This window comes from Cyprinus carpio, chromosome B17, assembly GCF_018340385.1.
Source record: "Cyprinus carpio isolate SPL01 chromosome B17, ASM1834038v1, whole genome shotgun sequence".
NCBI lineage: Eukaryota > Metazoa > Chordata > Actinopteri > Cypriniformes > Cyprinidae > Cyprinus > Cyprinus carpio.
The window spans coordinates 3,447,849-3,466,495 of record NC_056613.1 but is presented as its reverse complement, the minus strand read 5'-3'; the positions used below and the strand labels follow the sequence as shown (position 1 = coordinate 3,466,495).

At 37.1% G+C, this 18,647-nt stretch overlaps 1 protein-coding gene across 2 annotated transcripts; it reads left to right on the top strand.

Annotated features, from left to right (window-relative positions):
• Nucleotides 1-8,212: 8,212 nt before the first annotated feature.
• Nucleotides 8,213-9,387, top strand: nkl.2 (NK-lysin tandem duplicate 2). 2 transcript variants are annotated; one of them, XM_042743057.1, is made up of 5 exons: nt 8,213-8,361; nt 8,496-8,560; nt 8,799-8,897; nt 8,977-9,138; nt 9,254-9,387. In XM_042743057.1, the coding sequence occupies exons 1-4, from the start codon at nt 8,319-8,321 to the stop codon at nt 9,136-9,138; spliced, it is 369 nt and encodes a 122-aa protein (XP_042598991.1). In that variant the 5' UTR covers nt 8,213-8,318; the 3' UTR covers nt 9,254-9,387. The 2 variants fall into 2 exon arrangements, with proteins under 2 accessions (XP_042598991.1, XP_018976518.2); XM_019120973.2 differs by having other exon boundaries at nt 8,214-8,361; nt 8,977-9,134.
• Nucleotides 9,388-18,647: the final 9,260 nt, after the last annotated feature.

Below are 18,647 nucleotides of genomic sequence, written 5' to 3'. Positions count from 1 at the left end.
CGTCGCGAGAGTTTTTCGGCACACGTCAGCATGACATCAGAGCAAGGCGGACGTAACTCGGACGCTTTTCTAACCGGCATACATCTCGCGGTGATCACCGGTGATCGGTTCTGCGCAGATTTTGTTCATCTCAAACAAGCCTAAGGTTACTATCCTGCTGCTCCGCTACACCGCTCACTAGTAATGTTTATTATTATTGTTATTAATATTATTATTATTAGTATTATTATTATTACTTTTCCAATCACATCTCCATCATACATAAATGCCTGTATGTGTGTGTGTGTGTGTGTGTGTGTGTGTGTGTGTGTGTATATATATATATATATATATATGTATATATATGTATGTATAGATATGTATGTATGTATGTATGTGTGTGTATGTATGTATATATATATATATATATATATATATATATGAATGTATATATATATATATATATGGAAAATATATATATATATATATATATATATATATATATATATATATATATATACGCCAATCAATTTTTTTTTTTTTTACTTAAACTATTGTGAAATTACATTCTGCATTTAAATTAATAGTAGCCACTGCAAATCATTCTAGGGGTGGCCACAGGGGGGCTTCCCTGCGCATAAAAGCTGCGATTTCTGTTGCATATGAGAAACATCAAAGGACACCTGCTTTTTTTTACTGTCTATGCTTTGAACTGTGCAGTGCTTAGAGTGTAGAGCCTGGTTTATACTTGCCGCGGCAAAAATGACGCGAATGTTGATGGTTTTCACGCTAAAGTAAAGTAAAAGACCGCTTCTTAAACCAGAGAAGGTGAACATGATGGTATTCTTAAACCAGAGAAGGTGAACATGATGGTATTCTTAAACCAGAGAAGGTGAACATGATGGTATTCATGATGGTATTCTGTCACCAGCAGCAAGTTTAGTGAAAAAAGTGAAAGTGACGTGACATACAGCCAAGTATGGTGACCCATGCTCTGCATTTAACCCATCCAAAGTGCACACACACAGCAGTGAACGAACACGAACACGAACACACACACACACACACACACACACACACACACACACACACACACACACACACAGTGAACAGCCATTTATCCTGTGACGCCCAGGGAGCAGTTGGGGGTTCGGTGCCTTGCTTAAGGGCACCTCAGTCGTGGTATTGCCGGCCCGGGACTTAAACCCACAACCTTAAGTTTAAGAGTCAAACTCTCTAACCACTAGGCCACTAGACTTCCCCAGTTGTACTTTTAGTTGTACTTCTCTTTTTGTTTTGTTTTTCATTTGGAAAAGCTTATCTTTGCTGCGTACCTCACATTATGCTATGGATGCTCTCTTTTATTATTATTTAAAATTTGTATTTGATTCCTCAGTGTTTGCTAAACATTCTGTAAATTATTAGTCATTAGGCTATATAGCACATAGCCTACAGCATGTAGTGTAGGCCATGCCTCATCTTATTCGTTTTTGTTAATAAACGTTTTGATGACTAGTTTGTCATTGAATCATACTTTTTTATTGTTGTTGTGCATTTTAATTTAAAATAACAATGAAGCCACTTTTTCTTTTTTTTCTTTTTTTGTCTTAAAAGGTGAAAGGTGTATACGTGTAAGCAAAACAGACAATTATCTTTTATTGCAAAACGTGACAAGATCGCGAAATCAAAAGTGAAAGCATCCGAAGCTGGGCTTATAACATAGAAAAAGAGGGACTCCCATTCACAAAATTCAAATCACAAATAATACTACTGATGAAAAAGAACGGGTTGAATGTTAACCACTTTCGTTTCCATATAACTATTAACTATGATAAAAGTTCATCAGCATCCATTGATTAATAGCATGTTGTAGCAAAAAAAAAAAAAAAAAAAAACACAGCCGTGCTCTTGTGACCAACTGAGAAATTATTTGCAAAAGAGCGACCAATGGGAAGTATGAGTCTGCAGCCCTGAATTGCCCCGCTACATACAATAACTACACTACATACAATAACTACACTGTAACAGTATGTTTGTGTTTTTGGTGGCCAGATAACTGAAGATAACTTATATCAGAAACGAGAGAAGTCATCAGCTGTTAGAGAAGCACTAAGACTAGAACGCGTGCACACTGAAGAAATGTTTGCGGCCAGCTTCCCAGATATTAAAAAGCATCAAAACCACCCCATTTTTGGAAAGGTTTGTGCCTTAGAATTGATCTCACAAGTTATAACAGACTAATGTGACATGAAATTAATACTTTCATTCAGCAAGGATGTATTAAATTGATCAAAAGTGACAGTAAAGAAATTTCTAATGTTACAAAAGATTCCTATTTCAAATAAATGTTGCTTTTTTGACCGTCCTGTTCATCAAAGAATCCTGAAAATTTCCACAAATATATTAAGCAGCACAATGGGTGTTAAAATTGATGATAAATAGAAATGTTTCTTGAGCAGCAAATCAGCATAATAAAATGATTTCTGAAAGATCATGTGACACTGAAGACTGGAGTAATTATGGTGGAAATTCAGCTTTGATCACAAAAATAAATTAAATTGTAAAATATATTTAAAAAACTGTTATTTTAAATTGTAATAATATTTAATAATATAACTGTTTTTTTACTGTATTTTTGGTCAAATAAATGCAGCCTTAGTGAGCAGAACAGACTTCTTTTAAATCAAAACCATTTCAAAATCTTATCAACCCCAAACTTTTGAATAGTACTGTAACCATTTTTTCTGCTTGAACCTGCAGGAATCAAGAGACATTTTGATTATATCATTAAAAAATGCCAAGGAGGGAAACAGGAAGTCCAGTGCAGACCATTAGGCCTGTTGCAATAATCAATATATCGACTTATCGTGCAATATATGTACATGACCTCAATAATTTTTCGTGATGCAATATATATCACCCATTATACAGGTGCTTCTCAAAAAATTAGCATATTGTGGAAAAGTTCATTATTTTCCATAATGTAATGATAAAAATTAAACTTTCATATATTTTAGATTCATTGCACACCAACTGAAATATTTCAGGTCTTTTATTGTTTTAATACTGATGATTTTGGCATACAGCTCATGAAAACCATGAAAAATTAGCATATTTCATCCGACCAATAAAAGAAAAGTGTTTTTAATACAAAAAAAGTCAACCTTCAAATAATTATGTTCAGTTATGCACTCAATACTTGGTCGGGAATCCTTTTGCAGAAATGACTGCTTCAATGCGGCGTGGCATGGAGGCAATCAGCCTGTGGCAATGCTGAGGTGTTATGGAGGCCCAGGATGCTTCGATAGCGGCCTTAAGCTCATCCAGAGTGTTGGGTCTTGCGTCTCTCAACTTTCTCTTCACAATATCCCACAGATTCTCTATGGGGTTCAGGTCAGGAGAGTTGGCAGGCCAATTGAGCACAGTAATACCATGGTCAGTAAAACCATTTACCAGTGGTTTTGGCACTGTAAGCAGGTGCCAGGTCGTGCTGAAAAACGAAATCTTCATCTCCATAAAGCTTTTCAGCAGATGGAAGCATGAAGTGCTCCAAAATCTCCTGATAGCTAGCTGCATTGACCCCTGCCCTTGATAAAACACAGTGGACCAACACCAGCAGCTGACATGGCACCCCAGACCATCACTGACTGTGGGTACTTGACACTGGACTTCAGGCATTTTTGGCATTTCCTTCTCCCCAGTCTTCCTCTAGACTCTGGCACCTGATTTCCGAATGACATGCAAAATTTGCTTTCATCCGAAAAAAGTACTTTGGACCACTGAGCAACAGTCCAGTGCTGCTTCTCTATAGCCCAGGTCAGCCGCTTCTGCCGCTGTTTCTGGTTCAAAAGCACACACCTGTGCACGGTGGCTCTGGATGTTTCTACTCCAGACTCAGTCCACTGCTTCCGCAGGTCCCCCAAGGGTCTGGAATCGGTCCTTCTCCACAATCTTCCTCAGGGTCCCGGTCACCTCTTCTCATTGTTGTGCAGCGTTTTTTTGCCACACTTTTTCCTTCCCACAGACTTCCCACTGAGGTGCCTTGATACAGCACTCTGGGAACAGCCTATTCGTTCAGAAATTTCTTTCTGTGTCTTACCCTCTCGCTTGAGGGTGTCAATGATGGCCTTCTGGACAGCAGTCAGGTCGGCAGTCTTACCCATGATTGCGGTTTTGAGTAATGAACCAGGCTGGGAGTTTTTAAAAGCCTCAGGAATCTTTTGCAGGTGTTTAGAGTTAATTAGTTGATTCAGATGATTAGGTTAATAGCTCGTTTAGAGAACCTTTTCATGATATGCTAATTTTTTGAGATAGGAATTTTGGGTTTTCAAGAGCTGTATGCCAAAATCATCAGTATTAAAACAATAAAAGACCTGAAATATTTCAGTTGGTGTGCAATGAATCTAAAATATATGAAAGTTTAATTTCTATCATTACATTATGGAAAATAATGAACTTTTTCACAATATGCTAATTTTTTGAGAAGGACCTGTATTTACTTAAAAATTTATGTCACCATGTTTTGTACATTCCACTTTCACCTGTGTCTTTTGCAGCTTCTCACACATAACGTGGTGTAGCCGTGAGGAGCTTGTTCAAATTTAAAACATGCTTCTACAAAAAAAAAGTTTAATCTGCAGATTTGGTCTTGTTTAGGGATCTGTGCCTTTGTGCATACAGACATCTGACTGTTAAGTAGTGATTGTGTTTTTCAACATTAGTGTGCACCCTTTCTTTACAGAGAAAAGAAGGCCCGGGAAAAATCTTTAGATGGAAAAATCTCCCTACAAGTTTGTTGTGCATTTTTCTTTTTTTCTACTTGTTACTTTGCACTTTTTGTTAAAAAAAAAAGTTTATTTACTATTTATTAAGATTTTTAAGGTATCTATTATTTGGATACTTCATTTCCACTATCTAAATATTCTCAAAAACGAAAAGTTTGTTAAGTCATTTGGAAGTGTGTAGGCCTTCTTGCATTTTATGCTGTTACATTATGATTTTATATTCAGTGGCATAAAATAGTCTTTAAAATGAAAATATTATCAATTATGGCAATTATTTCTGGGGCAATATATTACACCACAAAAAGTTGTTATCGTGACAGGCCTACAGACCATCATAATCTACAGGTAAAGATTGAGATGTAAAAGTCAGAATTGGTGCTCTGCATTTAACCCATCCAAGTGCACACACACACAGCAGTGAGAGGTGAACGCACCGTGAACACACACCCAGAGCAGTGGGCAGCTATATCCAGCGCCCGGGGAGCAACTGGGGTTTCAGTGCCTTGCTCAAGGGCACTTCAGCCGTGGGTATTGATGGTGGAAGACAGCACTATTCATTCACTTCCTCCCACCTACAACTCCTGCCAGCACCGAAACTCGAACCTGCGACCTTCTGGTTACAAGTCCAATTCTCTAACCATTAGGCCACAGCTGCCCCTGATTGAGATTGAGATGCTGTTAGCAAAAGTCAACAAAAAATGACATTCAAAACCAGCTTTGCTTCTGTAATATTATGTATTTTAAAGTTTAAACGTGTGCACAAAAAAATGTATTAGTCTCGTTAGCCTAAAAAGGGACATTGGTGAGCGTGTTATCTTGTTGTCGGTTCTGTTATTAATCAGTAATAATGAGAGTGTAAAAACTAGTATGACACAAGCAATGGTCTTCTATTTCCTGAACTAGAAGTGGGTGAATGTGTTCGGAAATGAGAACCTGAATGTGGTTGCTTTTAAAAATAAAGGTGTTGAAAGGATGTTCTGAAGCATTCATACCTCAAGATACATTGAAACTGCAGCCTAGTAGCCATTATGAGAGACTTCCTGCCAAGATCATATCAAAAGTAAGAACTGGACTGTTTTAGAAAGTAATTTGGCATCATTCATATTTTACCCCTAGCCTAAATAAAAAAAATAAAATAATACATTTTGCTGAATGAAAGTGAAGCCTTTTAGTTTTTGGATAGTGACAGTATCCCCCCAAAAACAACACATTGACAGAAAAATATTTAAACTTGTTGAATTTGAAGATCAAGGTAAATTGTACTTGGTTTGTTTTCCGGGAAAAATGCAAGTATCTTCTGTTGCTTCCGAGGGGCAGTACTAAATGGAAAAAAATATATATTTCTACAAAATAAGGACATCTTCATCCTGTTCAAAAGTTTTCACCCCCTGGCACTTAATGCATTGTGTTTCCTCCTGGAGCATCAGTGAATGTTTAAACCTTTTTTAATAGTTGTGTTTGAGTCCCTCAATTGTCCTCAGTGTGAAAAGATGGATCTCAAAATCATACAGTCACTGCTGGGAAGGGTTCAAATATGCAAACGATGCTGGAAAACTGAAGATTCTGCAAGACATGGAGGATTTCTGAAGAACAGTGCTCCGTTTTACTGTTCAGAACAAACAAGGGACTCATGTACACACACGCACGCACGCACACACACACATATATATATGTGTGTGTGTGTGTGTGTGTGTGTATATAATTTAAATAAACCAAAATAATAAACAAACAAACAACAAATAAATACAAATATAATTAAACACTGAACAAAATTATAAACGCAACACCTTTGTTTTTGTCCCCATTTTTCATGAGCTGAACTCAGCGATCTAAGCTTCTTCTATGTACACGAAATACCTATTTCTCTCAAATATTGTTCACAAATCTGTCTAAATCTGTGCTAGTGAGCACTTCTCCTTAGCCGAGATGATCCATCCACCTCACAGGTGTGGCATATCAAGATGCTGATTAGACAGATTAGATGCTCATTAGACATATTGTCAATTATTTCACATGTACAGTACATACATACAGAGAATTGAAATTGCATTACTCTCAGACCCATGGTGCATACAGATAACACTAACAGTACAGCCTAAAAATACAGATAAATACAGATCAAATATAAAATATAAAATACAACTATACAAATAAGGGCATGAAAAAAAAATAATAATAAAAGAAAATAAGGTTAAATAAAGCAGCGCAAGGCACATGGCAGATAGAGTGCAAATCAGTGAGGTGAACAAACAGTGCAGATAAAAAGATTGTTGTGCAAAAATGCTTATTCAGTCTGATTAAAGTGACAAAGGGCTCAGAGAGCTGTTGTATTATTTAAACTGACTGAAGAGGTAGTAGAATGACGTCACTTCTATGCTGAATGAGGTAGTGAGCAGATCAATGCTGCACAAAGTGACTGGTGCATGTCATCGTATGTTAGTGGGAGGGGGGAGTGGAAGGACTTGGGGATGTGGGATCTTGGGGCGTGGGGGGGGGGGTGGTTGGGGGGAGGGGTTCATAGTTTAGGGGCAGAAGAGGGAAGGGGGCAAGTTCGGGAGTGGGTTCTGCTTCCTGACAGCCTGATGAATGAAGCTGTCCTTCAGTCTGCTGTTCTTCAGAAATAACAAACCCTCAGGCCGAGTGGGGTCATTTTCCTTTGCTTTCCTGACAAAAGTAGGTTGCTGGTTATTAAAAGAGCAATTTGACACAAGTGATCTTGGGAATTTTATCATAGTTTTTGTTCTTGTTTCAGTTGAAGATAATCACAGTGAAGAGTCTCTCCATTGGACAGAGTTGGGGTTGTTAAGATATTTTTTTTAATTTTTAAAAGAATTCTCTCATGCTCACCTAGTCTGCAGTTGATTGATGAAAAAAATACAGTAAAAACAGTAATATTGTGAAATACTATAGTTTAAATAGCTATTTTCTATCTGAATATAATAAAATGTAATTTATTCCTGTGTTAAAAAGCTGAATTGTCAGCATCATTACTGAAACATGATCACATGATCCTTTAGAAATTATTCTAATACACTGTATACTGATTTGCTGCTCATGAATCATTTCTTATTATTATCGATTTTGAAAACAGTTGTGTTGAGAATTTGGGATTCTTTGATCAATATAAAGTTTAAAAGCTGAACAAAAATTTCTGTTAAAAAAAAAAAAAAACTTTTGAACAGCTGTGTATTTGCACTTTTTCAGTACAGATATTTCCATAAGTAAGAGTTATAAAAATAATAATGCATTGTTTTTAGTTATTTTACATGTACGTTTTATTTAGGACCTGTGCAGATAAACTCCTAACACTACAAAATTTAGTCTTCACAAGCATCAACCTCAAGAGAGTGTTTTTATTCAGAATATTTCTCACAGTTCACCCGGATCATTTTGTTAAACATGATCAAGACATCTGTGGTTTGTGGTTGGAAAGAAATACTCACCTGCGGTTGATGCAGACATCTTTAAAAAGAGCTCCACATGCCTCTGAGGACCACATCTGAACCTCGATTCTGAAAGCTTTGTCTTCACGCTGGTTAGAGATCATCTGTGAAGATGCTCCGCAATATCTTTCTTGTCAGCTTGCTCGTATATGCAGGTAAAATAATCACTAATTCAGTTCTAATACGACTTCTATTTTGTGTTAGGGATAATTATTTGTCTTATGATTATATATATTTGTCTTAAGCTTGAATAATTTATTTTAATGGATTATTGTCCATTTATTTGTAGTCTGTGCAGCTCATTGGGAGATCCGTGAGGTGGACTCTGCTGAGGATCAAGATGAAGAGATCTCTGTAAGCAACTACTGGTGGCAACAGTTTTTTAAATAAGTTTGACCGATGCACATATCAACACTGGGGGGAAATTTTGATTCATTTGCATGTGATTAACATGTGATCGATGACTAATTAAGCAGCATAGTTTATTGCATTGTCTCTTTGAGTCAGTGCAGAGGGATTTGGAGATTACTGTATTTTTGTTAGCTTTATTGTTATATGATTCATGTTTGTTTCATATTGTGATGTTTTTCAGGCTGACGGCATGCCGAAACAGCAGATATTTAATAAGTGCGATATATGCAAAAAGATCATGAAGGCAGTGAAAAAGAAACTCCCTCCTAATGCAACGCCGGTGAGTGTCATGATTGATATTAAATTACTTAACTGACCATGCATCTCACAACTTTGACTAAATCCATAATTTCCCTCAGGATGAAATTAAAGAAAAGCTGAAAAACGTCTGTGATAAATTTAAGCCGGTGAGTGGTCAGTGCAAGAAACTTGTTCAGAAGTATCTGCCCAATATAATTGATGAGCTGATGACGGAGGACGGGCCAAACACCATCTGTACTAAAATTCATGTCTGCAAGTAGGTACACAGAAATACCCATGCCAAAAGTTTACAATCATGTCTTTTTTTCCCACAGCAATATGGTGATAATATGATTAAATGAAGAAATTTTAAATAACTTTTTTGTTTTGTTCCAGGTCAAAACCACCTATAAAGGAGTTCATTTTGGTACATGATCAAGCTCATGACAATTTCTGAATGAAAATAAATGATTGCTTTGAAAGCATTGTATGCATTACAGTGAAAACAAAATAAAACATGAATAAAACAATTATCTGTGTTTTTTTATTGTTTAATAATTATTAAGCTACATTTTTAAATATAAAATAATTTAAATAAAATGGAATAAAATGGTATCCAAATATTCAGAGACAATAATAATCATCGTTTTACCAGATCCATTTCATGCCGTTTTCTTTCTAACAAGCTCAGGTTTCCACTATATGTTTACATCATAAGTCAACTATGTTGCTTGCAGAATATATATTAGTTCATTGTGATTATGAAAGATGTGAACAGCATTAGTACATAGTTGCAGTTAAATTAAGGGTTCTTGTGGCTAACCACGAGACTTCTGACATGTCAAGGACAGATCACACCATTTAAAGTGGCATGCCTGATTTGATGATGCCATTTCTGAATGACATCTTAAAGAGCTTGACTTGTACGACTATGCTGAGAGAAAAATATAATTTCACTCTTTTATGAGCCCCTATAAAATCAGGCACTTTTTAAACTACCCTATTATACTACTATCAGCACATTAGAATGATTTCTGAAGGATCATGTGACACTGAAGACTGCAGAAAGTTCAGCTTTGCATCACAGGAATAAATTACATTTTAAAATATAAATAGTAAATAAATGCAGCTTTAGCGAGCATAAGAGACTTCTTTCAAAAACAGAAATCTTTCCCATGCTTTTGAACAATGGTGTACATGGCTAATTTTCAAAGGATGTCAATGGAAGAATATGCTCTTTCCAGCCAAAGCGTGTAGTTTACCACTACAACCAACAGGGGCCAAATAACCATGCTAACCAGCCCAACTTTGAAAATAAGCCCTATCAAATTTTGGGAGGCTTGTCTATCCAGATACCAGGTAAGGCTGAGTAAGTACCAGATAAAACCACACCCAACCACTATGGAGTTTCAGACGAAAAACTAAACAAACTTAAGTATGACTGATTACCAACATGGCACCATCTAATGAGGCCATGAGGCCATCTGACATGAATGTGGCTATTTAGATCAACAGTTCCTACATTCACACTCATCATCAGTCATTTAGTTTGAGCACAAAACCCCCTTTATACATCCTCCCCCAACACTTCCCTGACAAAATAATAGGCTACTCATGTGCTAAACAGATGCATTAAATTAACAATTATTTAGTCAAATCAATTCCTGTACCATATTATTGTATCAGTGCCATTAAAATAATCATTAATGATATACAGAGTTGTTTACATTTTCATTAATTTTCATTAATTTTCATTGTACTTTATTTGCAATCGGTTAGTTGTGATCTTTAGCTTAAGTTAACATAATATTGCACTTTTATATTCCTGTGATATTGTATTTTATATTATATTTTGATGCATGCTTTATTTGTTCACAAAAAATTAGACAAAATAAATACGAAATAAAAAGTATCTTGATTTCATAATATAGTGCTAATAATAATAATAGTAATTATTATTAGAGCAATATTGCATTTTTTTACAGAAATTAGTTTGACAAAATTATTTAAAGGTGATCTTATTGATTTCATTATGTTTCGGTAGTAATTTTTGCAAATTATTTTGTAATTATTTTTAACAATAATAATTTTTATTTGATACTTTTTGCGTGTGTGTGTGTGGTTGATGATATCTGGACACCCTGCCACTTATCAGATATACATATATATAATTTTAGAATTAATTTATTAGAATTAATTATTAATTTTAACGTTTAGTGCAATATTGCCTTTGTATTCATTTTGTTATGCATATTTTGTATTTATTTATTTACATAAATTAGTTTGACAAAATAATTTTTAAAGTGATCTTAATGATTTCATGATGATGTTGGTAGTTATTTTTACTATTTTTATTTATCAGTTTTCAGTTTCAGTTTACTAGTTTTTGGACAGACTCAGTAACACAGTAGGATATATGGGGGGTGAATTTCACTTAATGTTAAGTATTTTATAAAAGTACAAATGCAGAAAATATAAGTTCTGGTCAGTAGGATTTACTATTGCTTAAGATGCAAAAAGGCTGAAGATCTGAAGACAAACTGAGGTCGTGAGATCAACACAACCACACAAGCCATTTCCTCCCTTGTCGTGTATTTCTCACAGTAACTGTTATGTTCAGATATCTGTTAGCATCGGAGCATCTTTACATCCTTTCAAACACAACAGTTTTAAAATATGACAATCAGCAGCAGAAGCTATTTATTGTAATTCTTCTCATTTTAGACCAAGTGTCAGAAAAAAAACTAAATCAAAGGAAATAATGACTGCTCCCTATCCTGCATTTCATGACCTCAAGACATGTTATTACTTTATCAAAGATGATTGGCTAAAGCCTTTAAAGTAACAAAAAATGAGCAAGAAGAGTTGTACGGAGAGGTTTGTGTAGTATCAGCGTACATCTGTGAGTTGTTTGTCAAATGGGGCTTTTTAAGTTGTCTGGTTGTTGTGGCAGTGGTGTGAAAACGGCCTGCTAAACAGGTGGTGTGTATGATGTGTGTAGGTGCTGGAGAAGATGAACAATTCACGCAAACTTACTATCAAGTCATTCCAGACCTGTATGACTTACTTTTTTTGGAACACAAAATATTTTAATAGGGTGAATTCAGCACAGTGGCAGTATGTGACTAGGGTTGGAGCCACTGATCTATAATAGTATTGCAATAGTATGATTTATATAAACTGGTGGATATTCTACAAAATGGCGCTATGGTAATGTGGAGAGACACAGAGGAGACGAATAGTTAAATAAAGTTGTTATTTGTGACCCTGGACAACAAAACCTTCTTAATCTTAAGTGTAATTTTTTCGAAATTGAGATTTATACATTACATGAAAGCTGAATAAATAACCTTTCCATTCATGTATGGTTTGTTAGGATAGGAGAATATCTGGCCGAGATACAGCTATTTGAATATCTGTAATCTGAGGGTGCAAAAAATATCGCCTTTAAAGTTGTCCAAATGAATTCTTTGCAATCATATTACTAATCGAAAATTAAGTTTTGATATATTTACAGTAGGAGATGGAACTTCATGGAACATGATCTTTACTTAATATCCTAGTCGGAGCAATCCAGATCGGAGCAAGCGTGTTTCAATTTATGTAAACATTTCATATTCTCCCGTGCTTCAGACATGAACCAGCACGCACCCAATGGCGGAATATTGTGATAAACAGCAAACGATACATACCAAAAATTCAAAGAAGCTGCCTTTATTCTTTATGTTTGTATTTTAATATTCATTTCTCTTTATAATGACTGTGTTGTAGGTCTGTTTTATTGGTTGTTTTATCCCTTTTTCCCCCTACACTCCTACATTTCCACAGTTTTCACTCATTTCTGGAGTCTTTTCAGCTTGCATCCCGGACGCTGACGTGGACTTATCTGGCATCATCACAGTCACAGCAGACAGAGACACAAAGGCATGTGTAAAGATTAAAGGTGGGGGACTTGCAATGTTTATTAAGTGTAATCCTAGGCATGTTACTGTGAAGATGACACACCATCGCAGTTTTAGGTTTACATCCCCCCATGTGTGCAAGCTGAAGCCAGGTGTGAAGTTATTTATTCGGTCATTGCGAAACTGCAGAAACAGCATTCAATAGCCTTTACGTTTATTTCTGGGGATTTTAATCATGTCACACTGGACTCTTCACTGTCTGCTTTCTCTCGGTATGTGGACTGCTTCACCTAGAGGGAACATGACTGTTGATCTACTGTATGCTAATGTTAATGATGCATATACTGCCCTTTCTCTGCCACCCTTGGAGAGATCAGAACATAGTTTGGTTTTGCTCCAGCCTCATGTATAAGCCTTAAGTAGTGATGCAACCTATCATCACACGCTCCTTTAGGAAGTAGACTCTTGGAGCTGAGGAGGCCCTGCAAGACTTTTTTCAGTCTACTGACTTGGGAATGCTACAGGAGTCGTATGGGAATGACATTGTTGTTCCAACTAGATCCATTTGCTGTTTTCCCAACAGTAAGCCCTGGATTACTAGTGACATGAAGGACCTCCTCAAACAGAAGAAGAGGGCTTTTAAGAAGGGTGACTTGGAGGAGATTAGATGTATACAAAAAAGAGCTCAAAGTCCAGCTGAAAAAAAGCTAAAGATAAATACAGAAGAAAAGTGGAGAAGAAGTTTACAGCAAAAAAGCATAAGGGAGGTGTGGCATGGCATGAAATGAGGGAATTTTGTGATGAGTTATGTGGGGAGGGCCAACAACTTCTTCAATAGGTTTGACTACCCTGGTTTCACCTGGTGAGAGTAATAAACCTCTCTAATAATCATATATCAGGGAAGTAACGCTGTGAGAATGATGTTTTTCAGTTTCACCAGTGCATTTAAATATGTCCAACTGAGGGATAGCATCGCTGATACTGTAGTCAGCAGCACGGGGGCACCACAGGGGACAGTGCTCTCCCCTGTCCTGTTTGTCTTGTACACTTCAGATTTCAAGTATAATTCAGAATTGTGTCATATGTCCTATGCCAAAAGTTTGTTGTAGATGTTTTAATAGACTGTCATCGCTAGCATCGTCATGTGCTGGGGGAGCAGCATTAGAAAGAGGGATGCCACACAGCTGGATGAGTTGGTGAGAAAGTGTAGTTGGGTGGTGGGTGGGGAGCTAGGCTTAACATTGGTAGCTGAGAGGAGGATTCTTAGCCAGTTTTTTTGTCCATCTTCCGATAAGTGTGTGTTTTTTAAATGGTTTGATGCTACTGGATTTTCAAATTTTTCCTTTGGGATTTGTCGATCTATCTATCTATCTATCTTATCTAGCTATCTATCTATCTATCTATCTATCTATCTATCTATCTATCTATCTATCTATCTATCTATCTATCTATCTATCTAAAAGGCCACAGCCACCAGGGAATACTGTTTCCATGAAAGGGTATACATGGTCTGCAACAGTGCTTAGGTAGATGGTACGTGTCAAAGTGGATGGATGGCAGGACCCAAGATTTCCCAGCAGAACACTGCCCAAAGCATCACACTGCCTCTGCTGGCTTGCTAAAGTGCATCTTAAGGCCAGGGACACACCAAGCCAACTTCAGCTAACTAGTGGTGACGAAAGCAGACGGAGTTGTTGTCTTGTGTCAGCAGCATCGGATCAAAAAGCTGCACTTGAAACACACTTTCCCCATGCCAACTGAACATGCTAAATCAGGTAAACACCCGCCAACGTAAGTCCAATGAGAGGAAAACACCAAACAAACTTGCCCGATAGTAGCTCAACTGTTGGATCGGACCACACTCTCACACGTGCATCAGTGAGCCATGACCATGTCGCCAGTTCACCTCTGTTTCTCTTCCTTTGACCACTTTTGATAGATACTGACCCACTGCAGATTGGGAACACCCTACAAGAGTTGCAGTTTTAGAGATGCTCCAATCCAGTCCATCTAGCCATCTCAATTTGGCCCTTGTCAAACTCACTCAAATCCTTACATCTTGCCCATTTTTTCCTGTTTCTAACACCAACTTTGAGGACAAAATGTTCACATGTTGCCTAATCTATCCCACCCACTAACAGGTGCCGTGATAAAGAGAAAAAACAGTGTTATTCACTTCACCTGTCAGTGGTCATAATATTATGCCTGATCTGTGTATATGTGTGGGAACATTTGCCAACCTCAAGTTAGTTTTACCACTTTAGTCTATGGTTTCATATGTGGTAGATAAAAATTAAAAGACAACAAGCATTATCCTTTAAAACAGGTCTGTATTCTGGTTATGTAAATTTCATTATTAGGAGCCTACTCATACATATCTTACTTACATTGAACAAATTTGACAACTTGCTCTTTTTAAAAAATGTACATGCATGAGAAAAGTTACCATTCTCACGCTGGTTTTTATACTGTGGTTCCTTGGAAATATCAGAAATAAATTACGAAGTAGAATGGGATTTAACATGTCTGTTACCTTCTGTGGTTGTGTAATTTTACTTTTGGTATTTTTTTCTGGGTAAATTTTTTATTATTTTTTTTGGCCACACAGAAAAAAAGAATCCTCAGACTTAATTCAATACTAAGCTTGTAGAATTGTTGCAGTGAATGAAAAGATGTTGTTACGACCCTCTAGTGGTTAGCCGTAACAGAAAAAAGAGAACTGAGATCAAGCCAGAGAGTTGCCAAATGAACAATTTTTATTTTCTTTTTATTATTACTTTTCTTTTCAGGGGCAGACAAGGCCAAAACAAAAAAAACCGACAAAAATCAACAAAAAAAAAACTTTTCTTTGAAACTAACTAAACCCTCAAATGGAGATAAAGAAAACAAAATACAGAGCAACTTACCTCCCTCAACCATAAAGTGAGAAAAAAAGATACATAAATAAAATGGCGTCTAACTCCCTATGTCCCAAAGTTATTTACCAAGTTCAGGGCGGACACAAAGCAGAATCAGAATACAAATCGTAGTCAAAACAGGCCAATGTTCAGAGAAACAGGAGATTCCAGTATCTGATCTTACTATGACAGACACTCAACCAGATTCACTACACAGAATATCTCTCTCAGGTACGACACTCATCACGCAAACGACAACGAAGATACAACAGTAACAGAAAATAGTCAATCAGCCCACTAGTGAAACCCGACAGTACTGTGTCAAAGAGGCTCAAAGGCACTAGACGAGTGTTTGGGGCTAATATCTGGTTCAGGTGCATAGTAGGACCAATCCACCATCTTCAGCTGGTTAACAGAGGCCACACCAATGCGGACCCAAACATGTCCCTACATACACGAGCAGAGAGAGGAAAGAAAACATACAAAAAAAACCTGTTCACAGATGCATAACATATCTTAAGGTCATAACAATATTAACAGCAATTAAAGTTATTAACATCAAGTATTTATACAGTCATGCATAAACGTACAAGTTTCCTAACAAAGATATGTTTTATTTATTTACAGATTTATTGAAACAGAAATGTTGACTGAAATTATTTGCAAAAAAAGTTTCTTTCCAACAGCTTCTCACTTCCAACTAAACTTCCCAACAGCTACACCTACTACAGTATTTTATGTCTTGTGTGTTTATTTTCAAACTCATGCACTTTGTTTCTGTTTGGCTTGTTAATCACACAAATCAAGTGCCCAGAGCTCAACTCATTTAGATTCAGGAGACAGCGTGCTTTTAAACCATCTACATTATTATTAAATGCAATATATCAGTCATATTGCACTACAGTGTAAAAAGACACATTAAATGTTTGATTCTTACTTAAATTACTAAATTTACAAAAAATGTCCAGTGTATTGCAATGCTAAAGGAGCCCGACCAAGTATTGAGTGCATAAATTAACATACTTTAAAAGAACTTGAACTTTTCTGTTTTGCAAATCCTTTTTTGGTTGATCTTAGAAACTATTCTAATATTTTGAAATACTGGATTTTTGACATTCAGGAGCTGTAAGCTCTAATCATCAAAATGAAAGCACAAAAAAAAAACAAATATTGATTTGTTTTAAACATTTTATCAAGTTACACACACACACACACACACACACACACACAGAGAGAGTGCCATGAAAATGGTTTCTTATGATTTTTAGAAAAGGTTCTAAAATCTAATAACTGCGTGTACCACCGTTTTGCAGCAACAACTGCACTCATGCGTTTGCGATAACTTTTTGCCTTGGAACCTCTCCCATGGATGCCATTTTTGCCCAGAATCTGTCTTATTGTTGAATCAGGTGAACACTAATTAGGGCAAGTGGACGCCTGCAGTTCTTTAGATGGTGTTCTGGGTTCTTTTTTGACCTCAAGGATGAGTCGTTGTTGCTCTCTTGGATTAATTTTGGTAGGCCTTGGCCACTCCTGAAAGGTTCACCATGGTTCCAAGTTTCCTCTCCATTGTGAAAAATGGCTCTGACCGTGGTTTGCTGGAGTCCCAAAGCCTGAGAAATGGCTTTACAATCCTTTCCAGACTGATACATGTCAACTATTTTTTTGTTTCTCATCTTGAATTTCAGATTCACATTTAAAATCTGCTGCAAGATGTGTTGCTCTTTAAGCATGCTTCACTTCATCAGACAGGTTCTATTTAAGTGATTTCTTGATTCACCAGGTCTGGCAGGAATCAGCGCCTGGGTGTGGGCTAGTGAAATTTAAAAACTCAGCTTTATAACATAATGTTCTAATCGAAGTTCTTTCATGATTTAACATGCATGGGGCAATATTTTTCACGTAGGACCAGGTATGCGAATTGACAGCTTTTTCCAACTGGACAGTGGATGGTAAACTCGGCTGTGCCTGGTACTAATAGGTGTCTTAAGGAAAATAAGAAGGTGTTAGCTCTTCCATACATGCTGAGACTGTCGTCAGGCAGTCTGAGATCGTGGCAGGTACCACTGGATCATCTGCGTTGAAATGAAGATAGCGCTGCTCTGTTATCATGGCGTGCCGAATAGCATAGCAGGGAACCATGTGCCTTAATGTTGGGTGCACAGTGATCTAGTGCATAAAGAGAACAGAGGGTTTCCGAAACTGATCCCTGAAGCAACCCCAGTGCTTTGGATACCTCCCTTCCCAAGACACCCTGAAGGACCCACCTGTGAGTGCATTTACGGTGATTGAGCACAGCAATGAGGAGGATCGGAAAGAAGGATTTGATGATTAACAATGTTTGAAATGCAGCATGAGTATTTTCTAACAGCATGAGAACTGAAAGCATTTGGACGAGAATAGAACTATAATAATCTTCAGTGACTTACAGCAGAGGCGGTTTCAGTGTTATAGGGCCACTTTGTAAATACCGCTTGGTTCAAGATCCAGAATCTCTTGGTTCAAGGTGATTTTCCTACTGAACGGCGAGGGAGAGGACATGGGCCTTGTCGTTCTCACGTGAGGGGCCTTTTCTTGTGGTTGGTTTTTTTAAAAGCAATGGGGTTAACCAGAGTCCAAACTGAATGCGGGTGGAAAAAAATGCCTCCTGTGAGAAGAGCTGGTGTTGATGGATGAAATGTGTTGTGCAGGCATAAATAAGTTCCATGGGAAATAGCTTGTAGTAGGTATGTTGAGTTGCACTGCATTTACGGAGGGCAGGTGGTTAGGGTTTGCTGGAGACGCTTAAGTTTTAGAGACTTATCCTTCTGTCAGAGGAGCGAAGGGACGAGAGCAAGGATGGTCATGCTGCATGAGTGGTTGCTGTGAGTTCCTGGGTGGCTGGAGCCTGATGACCGAAAATAGTGAACACTGTAGAGGCAGCATGAGGGAGCCCTTGCCTGAGTACTGACTGCTCACCGCATTCCCTATTGCTTATTTTGTTTTCTGGGT